Source organism: Orycteropus afer, unplaced genomic scaffold, assembly GCF_000298275.1.
Source record: "Orycteropus afer afer isolate SDZICR_OR568_19922 unplaced genomic scaffold, OryAfe1.0 scaffold00031, whole genome shotgun sequence".
In the NCBI taxonomy this organism is placed as follows: Eukaryota; Metazoa; Chordata; class Mammalia; order Tubulidentata; family Orycteropodidae; genus Orycteropus; species Orycteropus afer.
In genome coordinates this window covers 7,201,492-7,218,126 of record NW_006921618.1, presented here as the reverse complement: position 1 = coordinate 7,218,126, position 16,635 = coordinate 7,201,492, and the positions used below count along the sequence as shown (strand labels likewise).

The window sequence follows — 16,635 nt, the reverse complement described above, 5'->3', positions numbered from 1 at the left end:
CTCATAGTGACCCTACAGGACACAGTAGAACTTCCCTATAGGGTTTCCAAGGCTGTAAATCTTGACAGAAGCAGACTATGTCTTTCTGCCTTGGAGTGGCTGATGGGTTCAAACTGCCAACCTTTCGGTAGCAGCTGAGCACTTATCCATTGCACCACGGGGCTCCTACTTCCAAGTTCACAGATCCCCTGAATTCTATCCATGGCCTTTTAGGCTTCCAGGGCTGCAGGTTCAGAGCTGGGTAGCGGTTCATGTTGGTGTGAAGGTGGTGATCAGGTGAGCAGAGGATGGATGGGCGTTCCTCACCATTTCTCTTTCTTCCACAGATGCTCCTGGGCAGTATGGAGCCTATTTCCATGATGGTGGCTTCCTCGTCCTCCCTGGCCACAGCTTCTCCAGGGGGTGAGCTTGTATTGGGAGAACCAGTGGGCCCAGTAGGGAGGGCCAGAGAGGCTCCATCCAGGGAGATGGGGAGGGGACCTGGGATGTGGGCCCCTGTGGTGCCCCTCACCCACTGCTCCCCCTACAGCCTTCCTGAGGCACCTGAGACCATCGAGCTGGAGGTGCGAACCAGCACAGCCAATGGCCTCCTGCTTTGGCAGGGCATGGTGAGTAGCCATTGGCCCTGAAGCCTTGGAGAGTCTGGGGACAGGAAGCCAACCTCTTGGTGGCAGGGGCAATGGAAAGGGAGGAAGGCAGAGCTGCAGTCTTGGGGTCCCCAGCTATCAGACTGGGGACCCCAGAGAACCCCATGCCTCCCTGGCAGATGGTGGGAGAGACCAGCCAAGGCAAGGACTTCATCAGTCTTGGGCTGCAGGATGGGCAGCTTGTCTTCAGGTAGATGGTCCTAGCACCCTAATCCATCTTCTCCCTCCCACCTCCCTCACATGGCTTCCCCTCTGACCAACCCCATGATTCCTCCCATGGGAACCTACAGCTCCCAGCTCCTCAGCACCCCCACACACACGCACACACACACCATCAGTCCTGCCCCAGCTTATACTTTCTTGGACTCATGTGACTTGCAGCTACCAGCTGGGCAGTGGGGAGGCCCGCCTTGTCTCCGAGGACCCCATCAATGACGGCGAGTGGCATCGGGTGATAGCACTGCGGTAAGAGTGGCTGGCCAGGCACGAGGGATAGGTACCCAGAGTTTTGGAGTGGGACATGGTGCCCCCCCATGGGCAGAGAGGCAAGCGCTGAACTCTGGGTAGGCAGAACTTGAAGCTGGGACAGAGGGAGAAGATACCAGCCAAACAGCACAGACCAGAGCACAGAACTCCAGGGCGGGGCTGGAGGGCAGGCAAGCACTGTAGCAGGGGCATATTAAGACAGGGTATTTGTGGGACCAGTTCTCTCCTCCAGTGGGAGGAGGAAAACACTCAGGGGATGGGGCAGACATCTCAGCCTGAAGTCTCTGTGGCAAAGAGTGGAACTCTGCATTGGGTAGGGGAGGGTGGGCAGTGTGTGGTGAGGAGCCTGACCCAGTTCATCTGAAGGGAGGGCCAGAGAGGCTCCATCCAGGTCGACGGTGAGGAGCTAGTCAGCGGCCAATCCCCAGGACCTAACGTGGCAGTCAACACCAAGAGCAGCATCTACATTGGTACGTCTTACACGTAGGTCTCTGTGTGGACCTGCACCTGTGTGGTCTTTGGGAGGGAACGGGACTCCTCCAGAGCTGGAGCAAACTTGACCTTCCTCCCCTCCTGGATTCCTAGAACCTAGACCTGGCAGCTGATAGGGCACCCCCCTCCTTTCTCTTCCCACAGGCGGGGCCCCCGATGTCGCCATGCTGACTGGGGGCAGATTCTCCACAGGCATCACAGGCTGTATCAAGAATCTGGTGCTGCATTCTGCCTGGCCTGGCGCCCCACCCCCACAGCCCCTGGACCTACAGCACCGTGCCCAGGCAGGGGCCAACACGCGACCTTGCCCCTCATAGGCACCCACCTGCCCTACACAGACTCCCAGGCAGCGCCCCAGCCCAAAAATGTCAAGTATATTATTATTAATATTATTATTATGAATTTTTTGTAAGAAACGGAGGCGATGCCACGCTTTGCTGCTACCGCCCTGGGCTGGACTGGAGGGTGGACATACCACCCCCACACACACATACACCTGGGCAAAGCCACAAGGCTGGTGATAGGCAGGGTGGGTTGGACGTAACTGGGTTTCAGAAGGCCTCCAGGAACTGGGCTAGGCATGGTGGCTGGTTGGACCCAGAACTGCCCTTACTGCCCCCCAGGTGGAACTCCCCAAGGTAGAGCTGGACTCCCCCATCTCTGCAGCCCTTGGGTAGCCTTCATTCCTATGAAAGCCCTTTGGACACTCTAACCTTGGCTTACAACCTGGTGCCTCACCAGCTACCTGAACAGAAAGGCACCAGCCACAGCCTTTGCCACCCACCCCTGGGTTGTGAAAGCTCTTTGAGTACCAGCCATGGAGCAAAAGGCAGCTCACCCCAGGCAGCAGCTCCCTCCCCTCCCCAGCCTGTGTCCCAGCCCCTCCACCTCTTCCTAGCCAGTCTCCCCTTCTCCCACCAAGCCCTCCTGGCCCGCTTCCCCCAGTACCTAGTCCAGGAACCCCACCCTTAGGGGCTACAAGGGAAACCCCACCCCAACTCTTACCAGGAGCTGCTGCCATCCAAGCCCAGCACTGAGGGTCTCCCCACTCACACCAGGCTACATCCCACCATCCATCTGGAAGTGAAGGCCCAGGGGACAGTGGGAGAGGGCATTGGTGGTTAGGAGTTAGTGCCTTGGATGAGAGGGGAGCCAGAGCCCATGACTGGGAAGATGGAGAGGAGACAACAGGCCATCTCCATCTGTAGGAGCCTGAGGGCCCAGCTAGGGCAAGTTCTCTCCCACCACCAGTCCCAGACTGTGGGGTCAGACCACCTGACCTCCATGTCCTAGAAGGGACCCTCCTGTGGTCTTTGTCTTGGTTTTTCTTAAATAAACGGTGCTATCCCCGCCAGGGCTATCTCCTGTGTCTTTGACTAGCGCTTGACTTGGTGGGACCCGAGGAGGGCCAGGTTGGGGCACAGCAGAGCAGGTAAGGTCGGGGAGGGAAGCAAGGCAGCTTCAGACTATCAAGGCACCTACTCCCTGCCCTGGGCATGGGGACCTGCCCTTCACCATCAGTGCCAGCTGCCACCCAAGCTACGGGGCTGGTTACTGTGTGCCAGGTTACTCCTGTGGCCCTCACAGCAACCCTGTGAGGCAGGAATCACCCCATTTTCCAGAGGGGCAGACTGTGTTCAGAGAATTAAGTGACCCACCCAAGGGAGCTTTAGGCCTCAGGGACTGTTTGACCCCAGAGCCCACTCTTTTCCTCCAACACCTGCAGCCTCTCTAGGGATGGCCTTCCTGACCTAGAAGGCTGGCCCACTTGGCCGCAGCTCCTCAGGGGCAGCCTGGCCAGGACATGCATAGCAGGCGGTGCAGGCTGCACTGTAGCTGAAACAGTGTCCCTGGGCCCCTGCCCACCCGGCCAGCTGGCAGGGGAAGCAACAGCACCAGAAGAGGCCAAGAAGGAGGCCAGTGGAAGCCAGGAACACTGAGGAGGCCAGTGCCGTCTTCCACAGCTGGGGATCTGCAGAAGGAAGGAAAGAGAGAGCTCACAGCCTGGGCATACTGCTCCAGTCCCCACGGCCAGAGAGGGACACAGTAAGGGATCTTGGCAGAAGGAGAAGGCACAGGGGTAATCAGGAGCCATCTGTCCACCTTTTGTTGCATCCTGGAGAACAGGGTCCTGGCCTGCAGAAGATCTCTTGGTGGCAATCCCAAGGGGCCCTGCAGACCCAAGCACCGGGAAGAGAATCGGGCAGAGGGTTGCCGCCATCTGTGCTCTGGGCCTGGCTAGACACTGGGGAAGGACCTGCAGTGGGATATGACAGAGCTAACACACCCTCTCTTAGGCTGTGGTTATTAATATCCCCATTTTACAGAAAGGGAAATAAGGCACCCAGAGTGTAAATCCTTTCTAAGGTTATGAAGCTGGAGGTGATAGGCAAGGACTTAAACTCATGCAGTCTAGCTTCAGGTTTGCAAACAGGACCACTTCTCACGGTGCACCTAAACCACTGAAGGGAAGGAGGGTGCTCTCATGCCGAGCATTTTCTGTGCACCTAGCACTGTGCTGTGGGCCCTTTACCTTTAATATCACACTTAAAGTCTATGACAACTCTAACAGGTAGGCTTGTCATCCCTATTTTATAGATAAAGAAACTGAGGCATGGAGAGATTCACTCTTCATTGCTTTGACTAGTTTTTCTTGAGCACCTACTATATGTAGCCCAGACATTGCTCTAGGGATGGGGGAATACAGCTCTGAGCAAAATAGACAAAAATATCTTCATGGGACTGGCATTTTAGTACAGTGAGACTGACAAAATACAAAAATAAATAGGTGTCAAATGGCAGTTCATGGTATATTCAATAGTCTTCACCAACACTGTAGTTCAAACGTATCACTTCTTTGAACTTTACATGTAGAAATTGTTGAATTGCTGTATCTTGCTGTGTATATTCTCAACAAGAAAAAATAAACTATTTTAAAAAGAAGGAAAATAATATATTGATATTGGTTCATTGATTGTGAGAAGTATGTCATACTAATGCAAGATGTTAATAACAGAAGAACCTGGGAGCAGGTACATGGGAACTTTCTTTAGTGTCTTCTCAGTTTTTCCGTAAATCTCAAACTGCTATGAAAAAATAGGTCTATTAAAAGTTTTTTAAAAAACGAGGGGGTGGCTGGGTAGGGAGGACAGCAGAAAGGAAGTGTGTGTGTGAGGGAAGGAAGGAGGAAAGGGAGAAGGAAGAGAGAAAGAAAAAAAGGAAGGGAAGGAGGAAAAGAGATCCCTCTGGGCTGCTGTGGGAAGAATACACAGTTAGGGGACAAAGGACAGAATTGGGGAGACCAGTTTGGACATTATCGCAACAACCCAGTTAAGAGATGGTGGTGGCTCAGGACAAGTGGTGGCCAAACAGGTGTGAGAATCCACAGAATCTGATGAGGACTGGAACGACTGTGGATGACTTCTGGATGGAGGAGAGAAAGGCATGAAGGGTGACTCTACAAGCTTTGGGCCTGAGCCACTGGGATCTGAAGTTGCCACTTAGTGACAAAGGAAGGGCTGCCCAGGAGCAGGGGAAGGGGAGGTCAGGAGTTCAATTTCCCCAAGTTCAGTCTGAGGTGCGGCCTACACATCTGTGAGGAGATGGTGAGAAGGGAGGCGGTTACATGACTAGAGCTCAAGGACAAGTCCAGCTGATGATAACAGAGCCAGGGTCAAGGGCACATAGTTCGTAAGTAGATGAGGTCACCAAGGGAATGAGCATGAATGGAGAAGAGGCTCTAGGAACTGAGCCTTGGGACACTTCAAAGCATAGTGTGTGAGTCAGGGAGATACTGTCGTGTGCCGTAAAGTTCATTCTGACTCATGCTGACCCCGTGCGTGCACAGTAGACTGCTCCATAGGGTTTTCAAGGCTGTGACCATTCAGACGGTCACCAAACCTGTCTTCTGAGATGTGTCTGGGTGGGTTTGAACTGCCAACCTTTCAGCTAATTGAGCACTTAACCATTTGTGCCACCCAAGGATTCCAGGAGATACTGAGGAACCTGCAAAGGAGACTGAGACGATGTGGCTCCTGGGGTCCTGTGGGAAGGAGAGAGTGATGAAGCTCATATAGTGCTGCTGGGAGGCCAGGTCAGATGAGGACTTTGCTTTGAGTTCAGCAACATGGAGGACGCTGGTGATCTTGTCTCAGTGGCTGATGGCAGCAAATGCCTGGGTGGAGTGGGTTCAAGAGAGGCTGGGAGGAGAGAAACTGGACACAGTCAATCTAGACTGTTCTTCCAAGGATTCTTGCTGTAAAATGACAGAGAAATGTGGTGGTAGTTGGAAGAGGTAATGGCATCAAGAATTTGCTGGTGTTGGTGGTGTTTTAATGGCAGAAATAACAGCATATCTGCCTGAGGATGGCAGTGATCCAGATTTGATGGGTGGAAGAATTGGGGTGAGTCTAGCCCTTGGTAGATAAGAGGGAATTGTGTATGTGCACATGTGGAGGGACTGGCTTCAGAGAGGGGCCCTCATGGTTCATCTTCAGTAATAGGTGGAAGGTTCTGGAGATGGGCACAGATGCAGGGAGGTGGGTACCCATTGCCTAAGGCTCACCATTAGGAAGGGGAAGCACTGAGGTTTGAAGTCAGCCTTGTCGATCTTCAAAGCCCACCCTCTTTCCACCACACCAGTGTCTCGGGACATCCCCAGGACCTCTGCCTTCTCCCTGTGATGGAAAATTTGGAAATCCAGTAAACTTAAATCCCCTCAGCAAATCCTCATGTAGGGCCTTGCTCTTATCATCAGCTCTGCCTGGAATTCTCTTCCGCAGGTAACTATATGCTCAGTCCCTCAGATTCTACTCACATGTCACCTTGTCTGGAAAGTCTCCCCTGATCTCCGTATAAGAGTAGCATCTGTACAAGCCAGTACTCTTATCCTCCTCACCCTGATGTAACTGTCTTTATGGCACTGGCCACCATCTGTGGACTACGTATTTACTTGCTTACTTGCTATTGTTTGCTCCTCCACAAATGTCAGCTCCAAGAGGCCAGGGACTTGTGTTCTGTTCACTGCTGTATCCCTAGAGCCCAGAGTAGTGCCTGAAGCATAGCTGGTGTTCAATTAACACGTGTTAAATGAATGAACGTACACACAGGTGAATGAAACATATGACAGAATGTACAGGTTATGGCAGACAAGTGTGCTTACCTAGCGTCCCATTCTAGGGAGAAAAGATAATTGAGGTGAGACTGACTGACACCAGGCTCAAAGGTGGGTATGTGATGCAGGCCTGGCCAATCAGAGCATTCCATTTCACAGGAATGGTCATAAGAGCCACATGACTAATCAGATTCAGCCCCAGGACTTTTGTTAAAGCCATTAGAAAAGATGCTTGCTCTTGATTTTGTTGAGGTTGGAACAGTATGGGTGATGCAGACTTACAGCTGCCAAGTAGAAAAAGAGCTGCCTGAGCTGGAAGCCAAACACACCCACTCAGAGCGAAGACAGAGAGAGAGAAAAAAAGAGACAGAGCCCAGGTGGCATTATTTCTGCTCCTGGATCCAACTATACCTGAATGCACCCATTAATAACTCAATTTAGGATCCATCCCAAGATCCCATTGCCTTAAGACACTTTGAGTGGGTTTCTTTCATTTGCAAATGAAAGCAAATACCCTATGGGGGAAGAGTGAATGTCAATGAGAGAGAAAACACAAACTTTAGCAAGGGAATGTATCAGGAGTTCTATGTGAGTGGGGTGTGCTGGCAGGTGTAAGCAATTGTGACTGTAATTGTGGCCTGAGGATACAAAATGAACGTCTTCTGATTCAGACCACAAAACAGACCCAAGGAAGCCAGGGTCGTGATAGGGCTGCACTGCTGCCCTCTCCTCTCTGAGCCCCGTTCTGCTAAAAACACAGAGCAGCTGCAACATTCTTGGCCTCCATGGCTGACAGCTGCATCTCAAAGGAGGGCAAGGCCCCAGGGAGGGAGTGGGAAGGGAGGAGTACAATGTTCCTGGGCTGATTTCCAATCAGCCAGTGAGAATTCTCTGCAAAGCAACAGAATAGGATCCTTCGCCTGCTACATCTGACAGGAGCCGGAAAGGGACCCCAGGCACCACTGATCGTGGCCACAAGGATTTAGGGTGCACATTTCACATGTGGGTATACCTTGGAGATCCCTATCGTGGGTTCGGTTCCAGACCACCTCAGTAAAGCAAATATAGCAGTTAAGCAAGTCACACAAATGTTTTGGTTTCCCAGTGCGTATTAGAGTTATGTTCACACTACATTGCAGCCTATTAAATGTGCAATAGCATTATGGAAAAGTTTGAAATAACGTGAGAATTACCAAAATGATGCAGAGACATGAAGTGAGCACATGCTGTTGGAAAAATGGCACCTATAGACTTGCTTGACACAGGGTTACAACAAACTTTGAATTTGTGAAAAATGCAATCTCTGCAAAGCATGATGAAGTGAAGTGCAATAAAATCAGGTAGGCCTGTAGATCATTCCAGAGCCAGAGACTCCAATGGGGAAGTGAGAGAATCTAAAACCCAAAATTCAGACTGTGCACATATACAAGGAAGAAGAAAGGAGGGACTTGACTAAACAGACAAGTGAGAACACATGGGGGTGCTCTCCCATCCTCTCAGGTGTTAAAGGGCTGTCTGGAGCTAGGCTTGTCAAGGTCTACCTTTTGGCAAACCTGTGCTGGCTCTCAGAGAGACAAAGCACAGGCCCAGGGAGGGTCCAGAAGATCCCACTGGGACAGGAATGGTCAGGCCGCAGAGAGGGGCCCCCAGAGGCTGGGGTGTCTCTGGTGGGCCCTCATAGAACTGCAGGTAGGAGCCAGGGGCAAAGGAGTCCCACTCCAGGGAAGAGGTGTTGGGCACCAGGGACACTAGGGGCACTGGGGTTGCAGGAGGCAGGCTGCTCTTGTCTCAAAGTGCTCACAGGTCCATATTGTTTTATTCAGTCTGGAATTGTCCAGTCTGGATCCAGAGATCATGATAACGCTTCATGGTTTTGTCATCACTGAGACAGCTTTTGCTGTGACCTCAGCAAGTTGTTCCAGGGATCCTGTGAGGCCTAAAGCCTTGAACACAATTTAACCAGGAGGATGTATTCTAGTAGTTTAAGGCCAGCTGCTTCACCTATGAGCGGGGACAGCCTGGACATGTTGGTTAGCCTCCCTGAGCCTGTTTCCCCATCTACAAATATGAGGATATTAACAGGGCAGAGTTGCGTCGAGGAATAGTTGAGCTCCATCACCCAGAGGGCCAAAGCCAATACTTATGAAATGATTATTATTAATATCAACTTTTAAGAGTTTCCTTTCACTGCTTGGTTGAGTTGCTGTTACTTACAACCTCAAAGCCAATGGAAGCAGCAGTCAAGACATATTGCATTGGGCAAATCTGTTGCAAAAAAGACCTCTTTCTGGGGACCAGGTTTGCTGGTCCAATAGAGCCTGGTGAAACCACTGACACTATGGCCCCTAGCTGCCCTTCAGGTCTGGGATTGAACCCACACCTGTGGTTTCCAGCCAAACAAAGAACAGGCAAGTGAGTTAAACATTTACCTCAAGTAGACACACACCCTGGAGAGAACAATCATGGGAGAAGGAAGGGCTGCTTATGCACAGGGAGACAGCTCAGGGCGCAGAAGAGTATGGAGGGATGGACACTGGGAAGAGGTAACTATGGGGAGGAAGTGGGAGGGGAGCTGTTGCCTTGTAAATTTTGGTCAATGACATGAGACAAAGTATATGTGAACTGCTGTATGAAAAGTGAATTTACTCTGTAAATCTTCACCCAAATCAAAATAAAATTAAAAAAAAAAAAAAAAGACCTCTTTCAAGTGCTAAAGAGCAAAGGTATCTCCTTGAAAACTAAGATGCGCCTAACCCAAGCCATGGTATTTTCAATTGCCTCTTATGCATGTGACAGCTGGACAATGAATAAGGAAGACTGAAGAAGAGTTGACACTTTTGAGTTGTGGTGTTAATAAAGAATGCTGAAAGTACCATGGGCTGCTAAAAGAACTAACAAATCTGTCCTGGAAGAAGTGCAGCTGGAATGCTCCTTGGAAGCAACAATGGCCAGATTCATCTCACCTACTTTGGTCATGTTGTCAGAAGGGACCATTCTCTGGAGAAGGATATCATGCTTGGTTAAGTGGAGGGTCAATGAAAGAGGGGAAGGCCCTCAACAAGGTGGATTGACGTGGTAGCTGCAGTGATGGGCTCAGGTATAGTAAGGACCATGAGGCTGGCACAGGACCAGGCAATGTTTTTCTCTGTTGTACATAATGTTGCTATGAGTCAGAGACAACTCGATGGCACATAACAACAACAACAAACAAGAGTCCTGACTACTCCCTTCTGCAAATATCTGAAGGACTGACTCCAGACAAAGGAGCCAGTGTGGGAACATGAATGTGTGTGTGAATGTGCAAGGTGTATTGTGTGTAAGTCATGTGTGATGTGAATTGTGTGAGTGTGCAGTGTGTGAGTTGTATGTGTGAGATATGTGAAGTGTGTATGTTTCAGTGTGTGCAGCAGTTGTGAGCACGTGGATGTTACTGTGGGAAGTGTATATGTGTGAGGGTGTGTGTATATGAGCTGTGTGTATGTGTGTTTGCATATTACTGTGTGCGTGTCAGGGGCTGGTGTAGCACACACATCCACCCATACCAGATTTATGGAGTTCATTCTGGAGGTTTGGTGTGACCCTCTGACCCCACCAGTCATCACTCCCTGGTCTCCCTCCCCACCCTTCTTTCTATCAGCAAAGCCACTGGTAGGGCTGGACCTCCAGTGGGAAATCCAGGTCCCACAGCCCTCAGTTACTCTAGCCGCAATCCCTCATCTTGGCCTTCACCCCAACCCACCTAACTGGAAAGAGGTGACTTCGCCCACAAAGTCCACATGAGGCTGGTGGCCTCTAGTGACAAGGCGCAGGCCCAGGGAGGGTCCAGAAGATGTCACTGGGACAGGAATTGTCAGGCCACAGAGAGGGGCCCCCAGAGGCTGGGGTGTCTCTGGTGGGCCCTCATAGAACTGCAGGTAGGAGCCACGGGCACAGGGGTCCCACTCCAGGGAAGAGGTGTTGAGCATCAGGGACACCAGGGGCACTGGGGTTGCAGGTGGCAGGCTGTAGACCAGGATGAAGTGGAACTGGAAGCTGATCCTGTTGCCAGGGGCCTCTGCCCACATCCAGAGCCTGCAGTCAGTGTCACGGGCCATGAAGTAGAACCTGTGTGACTCAGAGTGTGAAGGCAACAGTAGCCTTATCCCCCTGCCACGTCTGTCCGCAGAGGTCCACCAGGTCAGCTGCAGGGAAAAATGGATTCTGGAGCCAAGTGGCCTGCTTCCAAGCCTGACTCTGCCCCCTACTAGCTGTGTGACAACAAGCCAGTCACTTACCCTCTCTGAGCCTCAGTTTTCTTATCAGCAAAATGAGATGATTAAGCAATAATGACAATCTCTGATTTTTGTGAAGATTAAATGATTAAATTCGAGTCTACAATCCCTTTGGATGTGTTTCAGAATTTTCCAGATTTTAGAAGGATAACAAGATATACAGTCTATTATGTTACAGCTCCATGTGGAGTCTGCAGCAGCCCTCTTTGATCAAACACATTCGTATTTTTAAAGCAATAGTATGAACATTCTCTAACCTGGGCAAATAAAGACAATAACCTTCTCTCAGTGCAGGTCAGGTATTGCCAATTAATTACTTTAGGACAAATTTTAGTTTTCAGAGATTTTTTGGATTTTGGAACTGCAAGTAAAAGACTGTGCTTAGGACAGTGCCTGACATTTAATGAGTGTTATAGAAATGTTAGCTATTCCTATCATTTCATTCAAGGATGAGGCAGACACAGTTGGCATCTGCTCACCCAACAGCCATTCATTCCTTTTCTTGCTAAAAGATCCCTCACAGTGTTTAAGGCATTTGGCTGCTAACCAAAAGTCAGTGGTTTGAACCCACCAGCCATTCTGCAGGAAAAAGATGAGGCAGTGTGCTTCTGTAAAGATTTATAGTCTTGGAAACCCGATAGGGAAGTTCTATCCTGTCCTATAGGGTCTCTATCAGTCAGAATTGACTCAATTCCCTCAGCTATCAAGAAGCAATGAACCCAACCCCCTTGGTGATTGCTCTAAACCAAACCTTTTAATCCTAATTATATTTGACAGGTTTAGGAATTAACATGTGACCTGGTTCTGGCAAATGAAATTTAAAGAGAGATCTGCTAGGGGTTTCTGGGAAGAGTTTTCCTTCCTGATAAAAAGGAGGAAGAACTATGGCAAGGGACCTCTTTGTGCTGTTGACAGCTCTTGACAGTTATTGACAGAGGATGTGATGCTCAGAGCTGCAGCAGTCATTTTGTAAGCACAAGGTCATTAGAATTACGGAGAAGCTGTGCCAGACTACCCAATAAGCAAGGTAAACATTTGCTGACTTGTGCTTACCTTGCACTTACTTACTGATCTGTAGTGAGCAATTTCACTTTATTTCACTACATCAAAAGTTCTGTTTCTAGGTGTGGCTGCCATCTGTCTCTCTCCCAACCCCACAGCCCCTTCCTATAGAATCAAAGTCTATTTTCAAATTTACAATTCCTGACACAGATGGAGTACCCAATGAGCAAGATAAGCACAGGCTTACTTGTGCTCTCTAATCTGTAGTGAATACTTTTATGTTTTCCACCACATGTGAAATTGTTCACTAGAGATTAGTGAGTAAGCACAAGTAAGCCCATGCTTACCTTGTTTATTGGGCAATCTACTTCTACAGAGAAGCCCTGGCATGATTGAGCCACTGAATTAACCACCTTAAACAACCTAAGGTCACTCTTTTTAAGTGACATAAAAACGTCCTGTGGGTTTAAGCCCCAGTTAGTTTGGCATCAATCACAGCCCTGCACATCCTCAGCAGTACAGGGTTGTTGTGAGGATTGAATGAGACCAGGGTTCAAACTAGCTCTGAGTGTTCAAGGACAGAAAGAGTAGAGGAGGTGGGTTTCTTGGTTCATGGCGGGGGGACCAGGGGCTGGTTGGGACTAGCAAGGATGTTGCCCCTCTGGAAGGAAACTCTCCATCAGACCTCAATATGGGGGAGCATTTTCCCACTGAAGCCAGAATCTGCCCTGGAGGCACACGCGGTAGGGTTGGGGTTTAGATAGTGAACAATATGAGCATCTTCAACGTTCCAGGCACTGACCTAAGTGTCTTGTGTAGTTTCTCTCATCGTATATACACAATAATAATTAGGCCCATAATGATTCCCATTTGATACCTGAAGAAACTGAGACTTAGAGAGCAAAACCAACTGTCTCAAGGGTAAGAATGTCAGAGGAGGCAGAGTGAATGTGTGAACTCAGGGCTGTCTGACTCCAAAGTCCAGCCCTGAGGGCTGCCCCACCACGCCCATGCCCCTGCTTCTAGGGGACATGGAGCTCCAGCCTTGCAGAGGAGCTTGGAGAGGGCTTGGGAGCATCCAGCAAAATGAGGCACATGGTTTCCTGGGCTTCCCCAACTCAAGGAGTCCCAGGCCATCAGAGTGAGTGATGATGGGGAAGTGGTAATCTCTACGAATGGTGGGGATCTGAGCCTCCTGCCTACCCTGGCCAAGCCCCCTTATACCCACCTGTCTCCAGAGCAGACATGGTCAAGGCAGCCACCCCCATCAAGAGCAGCTTCTGGGGCAGACACAAGAGGCAGGTCTCCATCCAGACCCTCCTGTGCCCAGAAACAGGGAAGACTTGCAGAATCTTCAGCATGGGGTCTTTGGGGGCCTGGCTAGGCTAGAGGAGAAGGCCAACAGGACACAAGGAGCAGGAGAAGTAAATTGGACAGCTCCTGTGGTCTCCTCACAATGGTCTTGTGCTCCCCGTTCCAGATCCGCCTCCAGGTCAGGGTTGTGTCTGGGGGTTGCCATAGAGATTTGGGGCTAGTGCTGGAGCCTGAGGAGACAAGGCAGAGAGGATGTCTGTTTGCCCCCTGCCAGATTAAGAACCAGGAAACAGATCCTGTTCAGCCACAGGGTTTCTGGGAGAGCAACCCATAGCCTCACAGCTGTTGCCTTCCTGGACCAGTCAGCACCTTAGGAATTGAACTTGAGAGAGACCCAGACACCAAAGGAGCTTCTCTGTGGGCCTAGAGAAGCAGCAAATGGTGAAAGAGCACTGGAACAGGACTCTACTCTGTCATTATAGTATTCCTGGTTTGGAGCCTTTGCACTTACAGTTCCCTCTGTCTAGAGTGATCTTCACCCACGGAGTCCCATGGCTGTCTTCTTCTGGTCATTTAGGTCTTGGCTAACCTGTCCCTCCTTACACCACACTTTCCTGACCACCACACAATTTTAATTGGTGTTTTCTTTCCTTGTCACTTGGTCACATATCCCCAAATTTATCATCTCAGTGCTCTCTGGAATTATTTTGCTTATTATTTCTTATTGTCTATATGATCCATTGGATTGACACGGTGGCTGCAATGATGGGCTCAAGTATAGCAGGGATTGTGGGGCTGGCGCAGGATCGGGCAGTGTTTCGTTCTGCTGTGCATGGGGTCACTATGAGTCGGAAATGACTCGACGGCACTTAACAACAACAACAACATATGATCCATTGGCCTCCTACTAAAATGTATATCCCATGAACATCTTGTTAACCTATGAACTCCTAGGCCACAGCACAATATCTGGCACAGAGCAGGCATCCAGAGAAAACAATGAAAGAATAAATGTGTGACCTTGAGCAAATAACCTCCATTTTTCTAGGCTTTTCTGGGATTTTACTTCCTCATGTATATAATAAAGGGCTTGAACAAATTCAGGTTTTTCCAAAACCTGTTATCAATAGAACACTTTTTCAAAAGATATCTTACATGGAACCTTAATATATAAAACCGAAACTTTTCAAGTTTCAATTGCTTCATCTGTAAAATGGGATAATAATATTTTCAACTGCACAGGTATATTGTAAAGATTAAGTAAATTAATACAAGTGGGATACTTAGAATAGTGTCTGTCACATACTAAAGTACCCAACACATGTTAGCTTGGATAATGACTATTAACATCATTGTTATTATTTAAACACAGTTGCTCCATGTTGAAAGAAGTAGCGGTCACTAAGAGGGAGGTGGGGAAGGGGACTACAGTAAACAGCAGCCCCTGAGATACTGTCTCAAAATTGTAAATTGCATGAGAAGGTTAAAACTTCTGGACCTGAGACCCTCTAAAAGCTCTCCCTTGTAGAGCTGAAATTCATGCAACTTTGATTTCCATCTGTGCAGGAATCCAAAGGTGCTCCTGGGTGGTGCAGATAGGGCCCCGCATGGTTGTTCACCAAAAGACTGGAAATTGGAAGAAAGTCCTGGTGGCCTACTTCTAAAAACTCAGCCGTTATGCAGAGGCTGCATAGATACAACCAAACACCTCATGGGATTGGGTTCCTTGGTTTGGAGCTGTAGGGTCACAGTTTCATGGGACATCCCAGTTAATTGGCCTAATAATGTGCTTAACACTTCTGTTCTACATCCTAATTCATTGTGTAGTGCCTGGGGTCTTAAAACGTTTCACACAGCCATCCTAGGCACAACATTTGATATCTATTCACCTGGAGCAAGAGAGGAAGAAGGAGAGTTAGGAAGCAGGAAATGGAATTGCCTCCATGAACAACTGTCTCCTTTGCCTTGTTGTTGTTAGGTACCGTTGAGTTGGCTCTGACTCATAGTGACCTTATGTACAACAGAATGAAACACTGCCTGATCCTGTGCCAGCCTCACAATCCTTGCTATACCTGAGCCCATAATTGCAGCCACTGTGTCAATCCATCTCATTGAGGGCCTTCCCCTTTTTGTTGACCCTCCGCTTTACCAAGCATATCCTTCTTCAGGGAATGGTTCCTTCTGACAACATGACCAAAGTAGGTGAGATGAAGTCTGGCCATTCTCGATTCCAAGGAGCATTCTGTCTGTACTTCTTCCAGGACAGATTTGTCTGTTCTTTTGGCAGTCCATGGTACTTTCAGCATTCTTCACCAGCACCACAACTCAAAAGCATCAACTGTTCTTCTGACTTCCCTATTCATTGTCCAGCTCTCACATGCATATGAAGTGATTGAAAATATCATGGGTTGGGTGAGGTGTGCCTTAGTCTTCAGTCTTCAAGGAGACATCTTTGCTCTTCAGCACTTGAAAGAGGTCTTTTGCAGGAGATTCTCCCAGTGCACTACATCATCTGATGTCTTGACTGCTGCTTCCATGAGTATTCATTGTGGATCCAAGTAATATGAAATCCTTGACAACTTCAATCTTTTCTCCATTTATCGTGATGCTGCTTATTGGTCCAGTTGTGAGGATTTTCATTTTCTTTATGTTGAGGTGTAATCCATACTGTAAACTGTAGTCTTTAATCTTCATGAGTAAGTGCTTCAAGTTATCCTCAGTTTCAGCAAGCAAAGTTGTGTCATCAGCTTATCGCAGGTTGTTAATGATTGTTCCTCCAATCCTGATGCCACTTTCTTCTTCATATAGTCCAGCTTCTTGGATTATTTGCTCAGCATACAGATTGAATAAGTATAGTGAAAAGATACAACCCTGACACACACCCTTCTGATTTTAAACCATGCAGCATTCCCTTGTTCTGTTCAAATGACAGCCTCCTGATCTATGTACAGGTTCCTCATGAGCACAATTAAGTATTCTGGAATGGCCATTTTTCTCAATGTTATCCATAATTTGTTATGATCCACACAATCAAATGTTTTTGCATAGTCAATAAAACGCAAGTAAACATCTTTGTAGTTTTCTTTGCTCTCAGCCAAGATCCATCTGACATCAGCAACGATATCCTTCATTCCACTTCCAGCTTGCATTTCTGGAAGTTCTCTGTCAATATACTACTGCTGCACCTGCTTTTGAATTATCTTCAGTAAGATTTTACTTGCATGCGATATTAATGATATTGTTCGATAATTTCCACATTCTGTGGGATCACCTTTCTTTGGAATGGGTACAAATATGGATTTCTTCCAAT

At 48.7% G+C, this 16,635-nt stretch overlaps 2 protein-coding genes across 2 annotated transcripts in view; one reads left to right on the top strand and one right to left on the bottom strand.

Moving 5' to 3' along the window:
• The window catches only part of HSPG2 (heparan sulfate proteoglycan 2), a 96,489-nt gene extending 94,547 nt beyond the window's left edge, over positions 1 to 1,942 (top strand). Inside the window, exons 92-97 of the mRNA XM_007935869.1 lie at positions 327 to 402; positions 530 to 608; positions 767 to 837; positions 1,029 to 1,112; positions 1,500 to 1,603; positions 1,770 to 1,942. Coding sequence (XP_007934060.1) covers positions 327 to 402; positions 530 to 608; positions 767 to 837; positions 1,029 to 1,112; positions 1,500 to 1,603; positions 1,770 to 1,942 — 587 coding nt within the window. The remainder of the gene's footprint in view (positions 1 to 326; positions 403 to 529; positions 609 to 766; positions 838 to 1,028; positions 1,113 to 1,499; positions 1,604 to 1,769) is intronic.
• A 1,434-nt stretch (positions 1,943 to 3,376) lies between these two features.
• Positions 3,377 to 13,321, bottom strand: LDLRAD2 (low density lipoprotein receptor class A domain containing 2). Its single transcript, XM_007935868.1, is given in 7 exon segments — positions 3,377 to 3,597; positions 3,729 to 3,882; positions 6,190 to 6,301; positions 6,787 to 6,799; positions 10,478 to 10,877; positions 10,879 to 10,919; positions 13,240 to 13,321. Coding segments are annotated over 7 exon segments (1,023 nt in total).
• Between the last annotated feature and the right edge of the window lie 3,314 nt (positions 13,322 to 16,635).